Source organism: Petromyzon marinus, chromosome 4 (assembly GCF_048934315.1).
Source record: "Petromyzon marinus isolate PM22_M1 ecotype Great Lakes invasive population chromosome 4, UKy_Petmar_22M1.pri1.0, whole genome shotgun sequence".
In the NCBI taxonomy this organism is placed as follows: Eukaryota; Metazoa; Chordata; class Hyperoartia; order Petromyzontiformes; family Petromyzontidae; genus Petromyzon; species Petromyzon marinus.
In genome coordinates this window covers 13052280-13065959 of record NC_133670.1, presented here as the reverse complement: position 1 = coordinate 13065959, position 13680 = coordinate 13052280, and the positions used below count along the sequence as shown (strand labels likewise).

Here is a 13680-nt window from a genome sequence, read left to right as displayed (position 1 = left end):
GCGCTGCCGTCCGCCCGTGCGGGCGGTGGGAGGCGCGGCGATAACGAGCGGCCTTGAGGGAGCTGCATCCCAGAGAGTGCGCGCACGCGCCTGCTACGCTGCTGCAATCATTCTATAAGCGTCACCCCCCCCCCCCCCCCAAACAAGCATGCCTTAAACGAATTGAATTGATTGATTTTTGACCTCCGTCCTTTTACTGTGGCCCTATCGGGGGGGGGGGGGGGGGGGGGCAGGGAGGGAGGGAGGGGTGGCCCTGCATGTCGGCATCGGTGCTGAGGGTTGACGCCGCACTCGAGAGTTGTCTCTGATACCCCCCTCCCCACGCCGCCGCCGCCACCGCCACCGTCGCGTTTCCATGCAACGGAAACCATTTTAGGTCATGTCCGCAACGGAGCCATTAAGCGAAGCTGCCGTTGAGATGTTAAGTCTGAAGGCACTGCGGTGGCACGGCATATTAACGCGTGGTAACGAGTAGAGGATGATTCGCAGCAGGGAGCTGATTTCAAGGCGATTTCACCGCGCGCGGGCCAACCTCTTGCCGGCGGCACGTGTACCGATACGTGAGGAATGTCTGCGCCGCGTACGCGATTGTGTTTGACTCAGCCAAGGTATCATGCAGCAGTAAATATTTCAAATGCCAGGGATGTGGGGGCCGAGGAAGGCATGCCAGCAACACCAAAACACCATGCTTATGAAATTCGCTCCGACCTGAAACTGCAGCCATTCATTTCAATTTCGAATGGCATTTTTTGCTTAGTATTAAACTTTGTATCAAAATATGAATTATAAATAATGAAAATGCGCCATCATCCCATGCTGAGAAATGAGCATCCCAATTTGGGGAGAACACATAGGATTGAAATTTTTGGTTATCTTTACCTGAACCCAAATGCACACTTCAAGTCCCATGCAAGGTCGAAGATACTTTCATTTTAAAAAAGCTCCCAGCCACCCCCACACACTGCACGCATCTAGGCACCCATGGTCTGTTCCACCCGAACCTCACAACTAACTTCAGATGTCAACCCCACCCTCCAGAACCAACCAAATAAATAATGCGTTCACGCGGCGATGTTGCGCCAAAGGTGGTCTGTCATTTGGTTTCCGGAGAGTGAGATCAGAGGTAGTAGTCTTGAGTGTTGGGGTGGAACAGCAGAGACGCTCATGAGATTACCCATCCCCGCACCCCCCACACGTCCCTCTTGGTCTCCCGCGGGATGCTGGGAGGCAGAGAAGTCTAATTGAGGCTCAGTTCATTATGCAGTTTGGTTGGAGTTGGTGAAAATGTGATGGGGGGGGGGATGGTCGGCAGAGCAAGCACTTCATTTATGATGCATCGAAAGAGAGCGAGGGGTGGAGATGTAGGACTCGGCTATATTTGGCGCTTGGAGGCATCCGTTTTTTCTGGCATTCCAAGTTGTGAGCATGCATGAAGGTTGTTTCCTATGCACTCTTACCCTCATCCCTTCAAATCGTGACAGGGCCCTCAAGGGCCTCAGTGCTCTTAGCGTCCTAAGGGACTTAATGGCGCCCAGTTCCGAGTAGCCCATGGCATTAGCTACGAGACTGACTAAAGACACCTACATTGGGGAGGGGTGTGGGCGACAAAGCAAAAAGAGGTGCGCGCGTGTTAGGCGCGCCCAAGGCCCACTGGCGCAACTGGGGGGGGGGGGGGGCGATGGGTCGCCGCCGGCAGAATTTTCGGGGGGCAGCGGGGTTACGGACCCCCCCCCCCCAACCACCCACCCACCCGCGTCGTGTGGCAGCCGGCCTACGGGGAGAAGCGGACACGTCAAAACGCATTAGCAGGGCCTCGCGCGCGGGGGGGGGGGGGAGGACGAGGAGGAGGCGGGCGGTGCCCGTGGGCGCACGCGACGCGAGCGGCATCGTCTTACCCTCATTCCTTCAAATCTGGAGAGCGCGCGCAGAGGTCTCAGGGCACGCAGGGTCCTTAGGGACTTTATTGCGCTGAGCTGATCATAACCGAGGGCTGTTGCCATGAGGGAAACAATAGAGATCTGTCCAGAACGGATGGAACGGGGTTGGTTATTCACTCTTTAAGTAGCAGGATGTCAAATTGCCTTTTGTGCAGGGCGGGATCACACGTTGAATCAGCAAACAATCGGTTATCGCGATTATACTTTTAATGCTTCCGATTCATGGATGATAATTATACACATTTAAAAAACAGCGAAAGGTATATTATAAAACGACAAGCGAGTGACAAGGACATGATCTAGAGTGGCTCAAATAATATGGTAATCAAATAATTTGATCAAACTGGTCATTTAAAATAAAAACTTATGCAATGACATCAATGTATTATCCCAATGTTCACGAGCTTACATGATCACCAAGAGACCTGAACGTGTTTATGCTGCAATACTTTTTAGTCTCCCTAAACCATTTTCAAAATTATATTACCTACACAATGCAGTGCTAATTCATTTATGGAAGTATCAATACAAGGTGATAAAACGTCAGAGAATATTTCATGTTAAAACTATGGAAACATTGTCCTCTATCACTGTTGAAACTGACTTCTTGGTAATAATAATAACAACATTATTTGTAATGTAGGTACATGGCATATTTTTGCAGCTGTATGTGCTTGAACTATTTTCCAATGTAAACGGAGTGTGGCGTGATGAGTGTTATGAGCCACTGAAGCACCCTGTATTGTTATCCCAATGCACCTACGCCATCAATCAATGTCAATGCTCTCCGGTTATTCAGATGCTGTGGAAAACATAGCGAATTTGCAGATCAACTTGGGTGCAAATTATTACAATATGAAATAACATAAACACAGCCGGAACATACTTACCTTTTTACTACATTTAAATCATTCACTAGTTGATGTGCGGTATTATGGGAACGGGGCGCAAAACGTTCTCGTCAAAACCTGCTGGAGAAGCGTCAATGTCACCTGCAGTGTTCCCGCAGCCCGTGGCGGGGTTCCCTGCTCCTGGGAACACGCTGGCATATTCCATTACATTGCGGGGGTGCTCGGCTCTTGAGAACCTCCTGTGTTGTGCACAGCCCTTGGCTGATTCCACCTCCCACCGGTGAATTTATTCCCGCCAGGAATTAGTTGGATCGAGCCGCTCTCTTCAATGACGTTCATTCGTCATCGTCCCAATCGCAGTGTATTTTGGTGCAAACAAAAAAAACTCGCCACCTTCGTCAGTAACACCGTCTTATAAACGAGTCAAATTGTAGGATTTGATGGCTCTGAAGATGCCCTTAAGGACCACAGTTTGCAAGTAAGAGATCCACCTGTCCGAGTTTTCCCAGGATCGTCACCTTGTTGAGGTAGCTGCTGTCCTGGGAAATGTGTAAGTCTTGCCAGGACATTAAAATTCCCGGTTGTTTTAGGTGCACAATAATACACAATGCATTCACCAGTGTTTTGCACCTCAGATGTTACAACCCTACCTGCAACGCTAGCCTGTTACATGTGTGCTTCTTATAAGGCAGGTTTTAAAGGTGACATTGGCAAAGGGGTTTCAATCTCTGATTATAATCATTATTCACCACTGCCAATAAAGCCCCCAATTGGGATTCTTATTTTAGTATTGCAATGTAAATAATTGACTCAGGATTTAAGGTTAAGACAAACTGCCTGCCTGACTAGACGAGATAGCCAGCAATACCAATCAAATCATCAGCTATGAGCCAGAAGCGATGACTCCATGTTCCTATGGCAGGGGCTAGGTTTCCCAGAGGACATCCACTGCTGACATCATGTAAAGTAGCACTAATTTTATTTACCCCGTAGGGGTGCATGTATGTTGAACTTTTTTCGCACTGTACATAGCCAACTGTGCAAATCGGAGAGTGATGGGACTTTAATCTATGTACAAAAAACATATAATTGGAAGAAGAATGTATCATAGTACCGGGAGAGTGGAGAACCACACATAAATGCATTATCGTGAGCGGCGAATTACTATGCAAGTGACAAAAACCGGGACTATTTAATGTCTTCGAAAGACTTCCCGTGAGAGCTATCTCAAAAAGCAGATGATCCTGGAAAACAAGGGCAGGTGACGTCACCTGGCTATACAAGTAATTTGCGATGAAAATGTGCGTCACTGCCATGAATGAGCACGCGAGCATCAAATATTCATGGACGGGGGTGCCGTGTGACAGGAGCGGTGCCGCTGGTGTAACGCAAACCGCGGCGAGCGGCCGGGATGCGCGGCCGTCACTAGTGCTCAGCGTTCTCATTTAACCACATTTACGCCACGCTTTGCAAGCGCCGCATCACGGCTCCGTGCCGAGCCCGCGCTGGCAGCCACCAGCCCAGCGTCCATGGCGGCAATCGGCTCGCACATCCACCACCACGCCGCGCTCCTCCATCTCTCCCGCCCGCCAACTCACAGAGCAAGCCTCACTTGCGCTGGCTTGCAGGATGGGAATCACTTCCGCTGGCTTTCAGCGAAAGGCTCACTCGTGCTGACTTACAAGATGGGAATCACTTGTACTGGCTCACACCACAATGCTCCCTAGTTCTGGCTTACATGATGGGAATCACGTGCACTGGTTTTCAGCGCAAGGCTTGCTAGTGGTGGCTTACAGGATGGAATGCACACGTGCTGGCTAACAGCACAGAGCTCAATCACTTTAGATGCCCAAGGTAATGTATCAATTGAGTTAAACCACTACAGAACTCTCTTTGGGGCCATGGGTTTTTATTCCAGTTGAAGGGGAGGAGATGATTAAGAACCGTCATTACAATCTTTATGCTCATGCTAACATCAAAGAATAATTTATGGCAATATGGCAGCTACAAAAATAAATGATGCTGTCTTTTATTGGGAACACGAGTTTGGGTCTCTGGAAATGCTTTTGATTTTAATGGGTGTGGCGGCATGCACGCTAATTGACCTCGCTTTCATAATTATCTGCTTGATTTTGGGTCCAATTGTGGAAAAAAAATAGAAATTATGTTTTTTTTATAGTTTACACATCATACTGACTCCTGCAGTTCCTTTATTATTAATCCTCACAAGGCGTGATCTTTCCATTACTCTATGAATGCTTACCCATGCCAATGCATCCCTCAGTCTTGCAACGTCACAAGACTATATCTCGAGGCAAATTATGTCTTCTTCATTCCATCTCTCAGCGCTCATTCCAAAATTGTAACAAAAGCTAAAAAGTGCACAATATAAAATGCTCCTCTCCACGTTTTTCTCTGTGCACTTTTCAGCATTTGTTTAATGCTCTTTGTCAATGTTTCTGATCCATCTGTTATGGTTGGTAATAGGCCTGTGATTTCAAATTGTATTCTTTGAGTACAGGTGTGTTGATGAACCATGATCAAATGCAGCGGTCCAAAAACACTGCAACATGTTCTCTCTTGATCTGATTTCGATCACAACCCGACTTCAATCATCACCCTGGACATAAATATTATCTTGTATTTTCAATTAATGTTCATCCATCAGTCATTTTAGTTGTGAACTTGCATGTTCATATTTATATTAGCCCGACTTTACAGTTCTTTGGTCATTTCCTGTTTTTCACTTTGATTGGTTGTAATGACTGCTGTCAACACATCTAAGATGGTTACAAATTACATTCTCCATTTATGTTTATGCTTGTTTTCATCCAAATAAATTTTCAGACTATATCTCCTCATGCTGCTGTAAATAGCATTGGTGAGAATGTATCTCCTTGCCCAACCGCTTTTCTGATTTGTATTTTTTAAAAAATTATTTTTCTTTATGCGTTTCAATGCAGCAGCTCCCTACCAATTCCAATAACCATCGCTGGTCAAAAAAAAAAAAATATCTTTTATATTGATTAAATACTACAACTCTTCAGTTTTCAAGTAAAACCTTAATTATATTATGTTTATGAAAGCAGGGACACGACGATCACCTTACAATGCATTTTAAAGGTTGGGTTAAAACAACAATATCAATTAAGCCTTTCATATAAACATTGGCACACAGATTACGCAAGACTCACGCAGGCTGCTGTGTGGCCATTTTGAGGGCTATTAATCACGATCATTGCTATTCATCTCACGAGCATACAAAGGCCACGGTTTGGGAGAAGAGGTCCATAATAAGCTCCGTCAGCATTTATGAACAAAGGCTAAATGATACGTTTCCAGCAGAGTGGTGTACTTAATTGCCTTTTGTCAGGGTGTTTTTTTGGGGGTGGAGGGGTGACAATGCAGAGTTTGAGACCCCACAGAATTAGAGAAAACCATGGTTTTCATATTTCAGAAACCAGGTGCAGCCAGCTCACCTGACTAAAGCAGCTGGCAAAGGAAATATGAAACCTCCACGGTGTTTTTTTTTTGTGTTCTTCTCTCATCTGCCAGATTTTGGTAATCCACTGGCGTCCTTATGAGACGTACAGTATGCGCCTGATTAAGGCTGATGATATTTCGTGGCTTCTGAACTTACACGTGCGTGGTGGCCTGATGTTTGTAAAACAGTAAAACAGCACCTTGGAAAAAGAGAGATTGTGGCAGACTGCACAGATTTCGTGCATCCACCTGTGTGGGGCAGCAAATCACCTATACGAGGTAGTGCAGCAAGTAGGTTCGTAGGTAATGTTGTGCAGTTTGAGTGCGTGTGGGATTTTTCTGGGAATCCTGGTATTTCTAGATCAGACTAAAACATTCAAAATGGAATTAGCTGGACTTTGCTGGATACAAAAATACATTGTTTCATGCTTAAGCTTCCTGGCACTAAAATTCTAAACTAAAATTCAGGCGTTCTGACCTCTGAACAATGTACAGATAAGACACTATCTCGGGCCCTACATTCGAGGAATCCCCAAATGTACCAATGTGGCCGAGATGAAATGCAACACAAGAAAAGAGTAATGGCTCATTGGACCAACATTTACTTGTAATAGTTTTTTTACCGAATTGTAAAGGTTGCCATCTGTACTGGTTTTCTCAGGATGATTTACTCTGAGGTATCTGTCCTGGAAAATCTGGAAGTATTCCCGGGACATTAAAAGTCTTGGTCTTGTCAGTTGCGTAATAATACACCACTCAAGACAACACATTTACATGAAGTGTTCCCTTCTGGTGGTTTTGTGAGATATTATTATAATAATATATTTTTTCTTCCTGTGATATGTCCTGGTATTTTAAGCCCTGGAGGTTACAACCCGACATGCCATCTGAATACATGGCCTGAGCAGGGAATGACGAGGGGACATGACGATGATGAGCAGTGACGAGGGGAAGGCACTCACATCAACGATGAGAAAGTCGAGCCAGCACCACGCGTTGGTGAAGTACTTCTGGAAGCCATAGGCCACCCACTTGAGCAGCATCTCCAGGATGAAGACGTAGGTGAAGACTTTGTCAGCGTACTCCAGCACTGTCTTGATCGTCTTCCTTTGCTCGATGTAAATGTCCTCAAAGGCCTGCGTTAACAAAAGGAAGAAAGAGCAAATTTGTTTGCTTAACGTGGGCATCAATTTTTTTATTAATTTCTAAATAATCAAAAATATGTCTTTATAGCTATCTCCGAGGTGTTTTTGAGTTGCACCGCGTGTCAGTCAGAGTGATGTCCGACGTTTTGCTCCACGTGCTAGGATCTTGTTCAGGAACTTAGTCATTTAGGAACTCTGAGGAAGCTCCCATCATGTAGAGTGAAACGTTGACCCTTCATGGCGAACAACTCGCAAGGACAATCCGAAGGAGAGTTAAACAGCACAACGGTGAAAACCTCCGAAAGCAAGTTTATTCACAAATAATCAAGGAACCATATTTTGGCACGCTACGAATTGACTTTCATTGTGGATCATGATTGTCCGCACTGTAGGTACTGCTTCTTCATCCACAAAACAGTTCATAATGTCTGCCTGCTCAAACAAGCCTTGGGTGGTGCCTATCCCCACTGGCAATCACGAGCCAGTGATTTAAATTCTGAATTCCATATGCAGCACCGTTTTTATCTTCATTAATATACTTTACACATTCAGTTATATGTTACTGTTAAAAATGCTAAAGGTACGGACTGAAAATGCTAAACAAATTACGGAGGAAAATACCGGTGATTGAGTGATTAAGTTGTTTAGGAGTAATTGTTCGTCCCTCTCTGTGGGAAATCCAGCCCTGGATTGCTGCCCAGCATAGCTAGCCTTCGATGCTGCAACACTGCTAACGGGCACAGAATCCTGCCGCTCCACTCACTTTCTGTTACAATTGTAATGTCCTATTTTTACTTGTGTATGCGTGGAGGTAATTTTCCATCGAGAGGGCATCTCTAGAGCCCCCTCATGTGAAGGCCTTTCTACCAGTGCTGGCGTGAGCCGGTACTTGCAGGTCTGTCATTTCAGATTTTTTTTGTTAAATGGATAATGAAAATGTAAACTTGTGACTCGCTGCACAGTGTTCGCTCGTTCTCGAACAGAGAGAAAGAGAGCGACTGACGAGGTCCAAAGAACCACAGAATGAGCGAGAAAGGCAGCAGCCACATGGTGAGCCAGCAGGCACCAAATTCCCCCTACCCCCCGCCCCCCCCCTAACCACCAAGCTCTGTGGTCCCCTCTACATGAAAATTCTATCAGCCAATTAATTAGTGTTTACATTTTTTACGCGTTTATGAATTCGAAAACACATTCTCACAGTTGTAATCTGTTCAGAGATAATTGAAGCTGACACACCGCGAAGCTTCGAGTAAGTTGCAAGAACAAAGCCAATAATAATAATAATAGGGGTCATTCCGTTGGAAACCAAAACTGAACAACTTTGTGGGTATTACGTGACTTTACCGAATGAGCCAAAGAATATGAATTCCTGCAGCCACGAAAGCTTTAAGTCAAAACTTTGTGGGTATTTGCTCAAACGAAAACCGTGCCCCGTGTTCCTACACAAAGAGTGAGCGGACGCAGAGCGCGCCATCGAGACGCTCTGCAGTACTGCGCACACCATCTTTCTAATCGCTTCGTGACCTTTGCGACGCGTTGCCGTGCTCTGAGATAATACGTTTTGTTTTCAGGCTATCCGTGGGATGCGGAATTTCAGCCGGGGCACGAATGCGCATACGTGGAGACGTTGTCCATTATCTGACCGCGATGGCTCTCGCGTCGTCAAATGCTACGCGGCAGTGGCCGATGCAGCGCTCTCGAAGTACGTTTAGTGGATCATTCATAATAAGCCTACGTGTTAAACTTAGTGGATCATGCAGACATCGTCACGTGCGTCAAACACATCGCTTTGTGATGGCTGGTAAGATGAGTACTGCTCTGTATGTGATGTTACACCGCTCACCGCGAGCGTTCACGATGACCATCCAGCGATCTCCCGGCATGGCAGTTAAAACAATGGGAGTTTCTTAAATCCCCCCCACTTATTCTTTGGGTCTTTCGGTAAAGTCACGTAGAACAAAAAAATTAACAAAAAACTACGACGTTTCGATCGCAACACAAGCAATCGTCCTGATGACGATTGCAACACATTGATAGAAACGTCGTAGTTTTTTGTAAAAACATTTATTCTACGTGACTTTACCGATAGACCCAAAGAATATGAATTCCTGCAGTCACGAAAGCTTTTGAGTCAAGATTTATCCCCCCACTTATGTTCAAATCAGCTGTGTAAATGAGTACACCACAGTTAAAATCCAGTGTCATTTTCAGGAATAGGCCATTGTGTGCTGGTATCATGGTCCAAATTTAAACAATAACCTACAAATAACTCAATTGAGGTTATGCCTAGCAATCATCGCCTCATTCTGCAAATGTCTTGTTTTGGCAGGACCCTCCTCATAAAGCGTCATGAGACTCAGTGAGGCTTCTGTGGGTAAACACGGGCAGTAATAGTAATAATAACAATAGTAAAAACCTTTACCACCTTTAGCAACTATTATTACTGTTACCAAAGCGAGATACAAGACAGGAGGGACAGGTAGCTTGGGCACCGGACGGACGCGATCCCCTGTGACCTGTTTAAGAGGCTCACCAGGGCGCCGCTGCTGAGCAGGATCATGAACACGATGACCGACTCAAACCAGTTGTGCTCGACGATGCGATAGCAGGCACGGCGCAGGTTCCACCAGGACCTCCCGCGGTCCGTGCCCACGTCCAGGCGGCAGTACGGGAAGCGGTGCAGGCAGCCTGGAGTGCCATGCGAGAGGGTGGTGGGGGGTAGGAGGTGTGGAGCGAGTGAGACAACAGCAGCAACACCCAGAACAGATGCTCGCTCCCCCAGGCGGACATTACGGATCGGGACACCCGAGTGCAGTACGAGTTTCAACAAGAAGGGGCGTGGAAGCTTTTAATTCACATTTTATTACGTATCTGTTTATCACTTCCTATTGTTCGGCTGCGATAAAAGTTGTATTCATGAAAAAGACGAATCTCCCTGCTGGATGTTGGTTGGTCACATTTTCTCCGTGAATTGATGACTTTAGATGACCACAATGCAGTTCTTCCGGAACTGGTGGTTTTCTATAATACGTAAGACTGAGAGCTTTTATCTTACACGCGGTGCCTGCACGAATGTTTGCTGTTGCGATTTTTCTCGTGAATTTACTGATTTGAATTAAAGCGAGCAAAGCGTCCCAAAGCAACATCTGACCAATTGCTCGTTACTTCAATTAAAGCAGCAAACAAAAAGCAGAATAACTCATCACCATAATTTATATCAGTTAAATATTTTATCCGTAATAAATAACTGCCATTGCTTTAAGAGTTATGGAGCTGTATACATTATGGTCAAAGGCACAAACTTCATCGGGCAGGGCAAACTGCTGCTCAGAGTCTGACCAACGCTAATGAATGACGCATTGAGTAGGCACATAATGATCCACCCCCGCCTTCCCAAGAGGTTCGATCATTGTCACCATTTGGAATTGTGATTCAATTCAAGAATCGATAATTTGTTTTTATCAATATGTTACTGTATGAAATGTATTTTATTATTTGTTTATGTCAGTTGTGTTCACTTCATTAGTATAAGTGCAACAATCATGAATCCTTTGCATACATTGTAAATAAACAGATTCTTACATAAACGGTTTGATGCATGTCTTAAGCTAAATCAATTATGCTATTTGATGAATTCATGCCTATAAATCTTAATAAATAAGCATATTAAATGCTTCCTTCCCATATCTAGCTTTCTACATGAAAAAGTAGTTTTTACATATCCCATCATAAATACAGCCTTTGGGAGTGGATAATTTCAGCAGCATTGGTTCAATAGGAGCAAAACTCTGGACTGCTTTTGACATTCAGTGTCTCATCAGCAGAGTTTGACTTGCTAGAATCAATCCTAGCGAACTGCCAGATGTTTATAGGCTAAAGGACCTTCTCTGTCAGACGCTAGTCCCAGTCTGACACAAAACCTCAATACATAACACGAAATGACCATTATCAGCATTGTAGAGATCACAATATTTATGTAAGTAATCACATAAATAAACTGACAATACGCCTCCTAACGATTATTTTGTGTTGTGTTCTACAATCTGGGTCACAGCGAGAACCGTGTGTTAATTTGACTCGACACCACAGCCCCTGCAAATTCTGGCCATCGTGGATCCATGCGTACTACCCGTGCAATCCACATTCCGCTTCCGTCAAAATGTCCATGCGTGCGGTGAACACAATCGAGCCTGTGAAGTTAAATCATCCTTGCAACCACCCAGCTCGAATGTTGCAAGGTGGCGTTTTTAACTCGCGGATTTATACAGAGAAGAAAAATGTGGCTTTGGATAACTAAATTTCACGCTTATTTGCCACCCTATTTCAAACATCAAGACGTATTAGTTCTGCGTGGATGAATGGAAGTGAGAGGTTATGCAATCTGATGCCAGAATATGCAAAAAATATTAGCATTTCTGCTCCTATGAAATTAATGGTAGGGCACTTGAGTAGTGGAGGGTGGGCAGAGGTTGAGAGTCCTGGGATCAGCAGGCAAGACAGTAATCACGTAATGATTCACCACCCCCTCTTAAGAGATTCAGTGAATTATTAGAAGTCGTTATTTATATTCAGCATTCGTACTTTTTTGTCTATTTTTTTACCGTTTCATGTGTATGTTTCTCATTTGTTCTGTCTCAATTGTGCTATTTAGTTTGCTCCGTTATCATAGATGTAGCATAATCATGTAATTTACATATCATAAGGAATCAATACTCATGCGTAGGATTCGATGCACATATTGTGAGAGGGCATACATCAATTTAATCGATGAATGGATGAATCACAAAAAAATTGAATATTGAATGCATCGTTACATCATTAAATGCATAATCGTGGGGGTCTGTCCGTCCGCTTGGACGCGTGTGGGACCCTCTGGCACGACAGCAGAGCGATCTTTGGCTGCTAAGTGGGCAGTTGGGGCTTGCAGATGCCGAGTGTGAGCCGGGAGAGCCGCAACGCTGGGTACCTGCAGCTTTTGGCGAGTGGAGAGTCGAAAGCCGTCAGTAGTGGCGGTTAAATTGGCCAGTAGTAACGTGTAGGCTGCTTATGATAGCGGTTCACGGTTTGAACCCGGCAGGCTGCCCTGGTTATTACTGCAGCGTATTACTGTCGGTATATTTGGAGCACCTCCCACTAGCACGGTTGGCGACGTGCGGTGCGAAAGAAGTTCAACATACATTAACTATAAAATATGCACCCTCTGCTTCACAGTGGACTTTATTGATCCCGTGAAGTTATTCGAAAAGAGTAGGCCATATAGCATGAGCGTCGTGGTCTAAATTTGCCAATTTTTCTTAATTACCTGAATATTATATTCTTGGTTCTTTCGGTAAAGTCACGTAGAAGGGAAACAATAAAATAATAAAAATATAAAACAATCAAAATTTAACTACCTGAATATTATTCACTTGGGATAACACGTAACAACTGCACACCCCTGCTGTGAAACTACTGCAGGCTGTACTTGCGACACAGAGCGCCTACGTGGGAGCCTTGGACTGTAAGAATGGCGCCAATACAAATCATAGGTAAGGCGCGGTGGGAGGGATCGAGCACAGTGTGCGCATGTGTGGGCAGGCCAGACGAGGTGAGCGGGGTGGCGGGAGGTGCAGAGAGCTCTCAGGGACCCGTGCCTTCTGTGAAGCACTCCTCTGGCTCCATCATCTCCTCCACGAGCTCCACGGGGACCTCCACCACTCCCTCCTTCTGGATGTCCACCGTGCTGCCCTCGGACGAGCTCACCGTGTCCAACTTCTGCAGTGGTGCAGCAGGGGGCATAAAGGTTGGGCACGCTTAAACACAGGCCAGACGGAGACAATGCCATCTGCTATAGCTCTCCGATGGGGTTTCGGCACGCGAGGATATACACGTGGACCGAAACGCCGGACATCATGCTTAATAACGTGTAATGCAGCCCGAAAACCCATCGGAGAGCTCTATAACACAATCGCAAACAACTACGCGGATGTAATCCCCTGTTAAATGATACCGGCCAATCCACCGCATTAGCAAGTGTGTTGGAGTTTACTTGATAGCCTCATAATTTGCACGTGGATTTTAAATGTTTTTCAGTAAAAAAGTAGTGAAATGGCCACTTCATCTTCTGCCTGTGGTACAACGCATGTTAATGACCTCAAGTTATTTTGTTAGAGAGTCTAAAAGTCAAGGTATCGCTGTGATTACATGTGCACTCATAACCCTAAGCCAGTGGTGGCAATTCCACATTTCTGAGATGAGGACCAATGCTTCCTGAGAAGAACCTCT

The 13680-nt window shown here is 45.3% G+C and overlaps 1 protein-coding gene across 4 annotated transcripts in view; it reads right to left on the bottom strand.

The window, feature by feature from the left end:
- Nucleotides 1–13680, bottom strand: part of LOC116938683 (sodium channel protein type 2 subunit alpha) — a 92089-nt gene that overhangs the window by 14601 nt on the left and 63808 nt on the right. For 3 of the 4 annotated variants that reach the window (XM_076056993.1, XM_076057004.1, XM_032946168.2), the window contains 4 exons: nt 13050–13170; nt 9950–10104; nt 7234–7407; nt 1458–1580 (listed from right to left, as the gene is read on the bottom strand). In XM_076056993.1, the coding sequence (XP_075913108.1) occupies nt 1458–1580; nt 7234–7407; nt 9950–10104; nt 13050–13170 (573 nt within the window). Of the gene's footprint in view, nt 1–1457; nt 1581–1895; nt 2019–7233; nt 7408–9949; nt 10105–13049; nt 13171–13680 lie in introns of all 4 variants that reach the window. The other variant, XM_076056996.1, reaches the window with a different exon arrangement.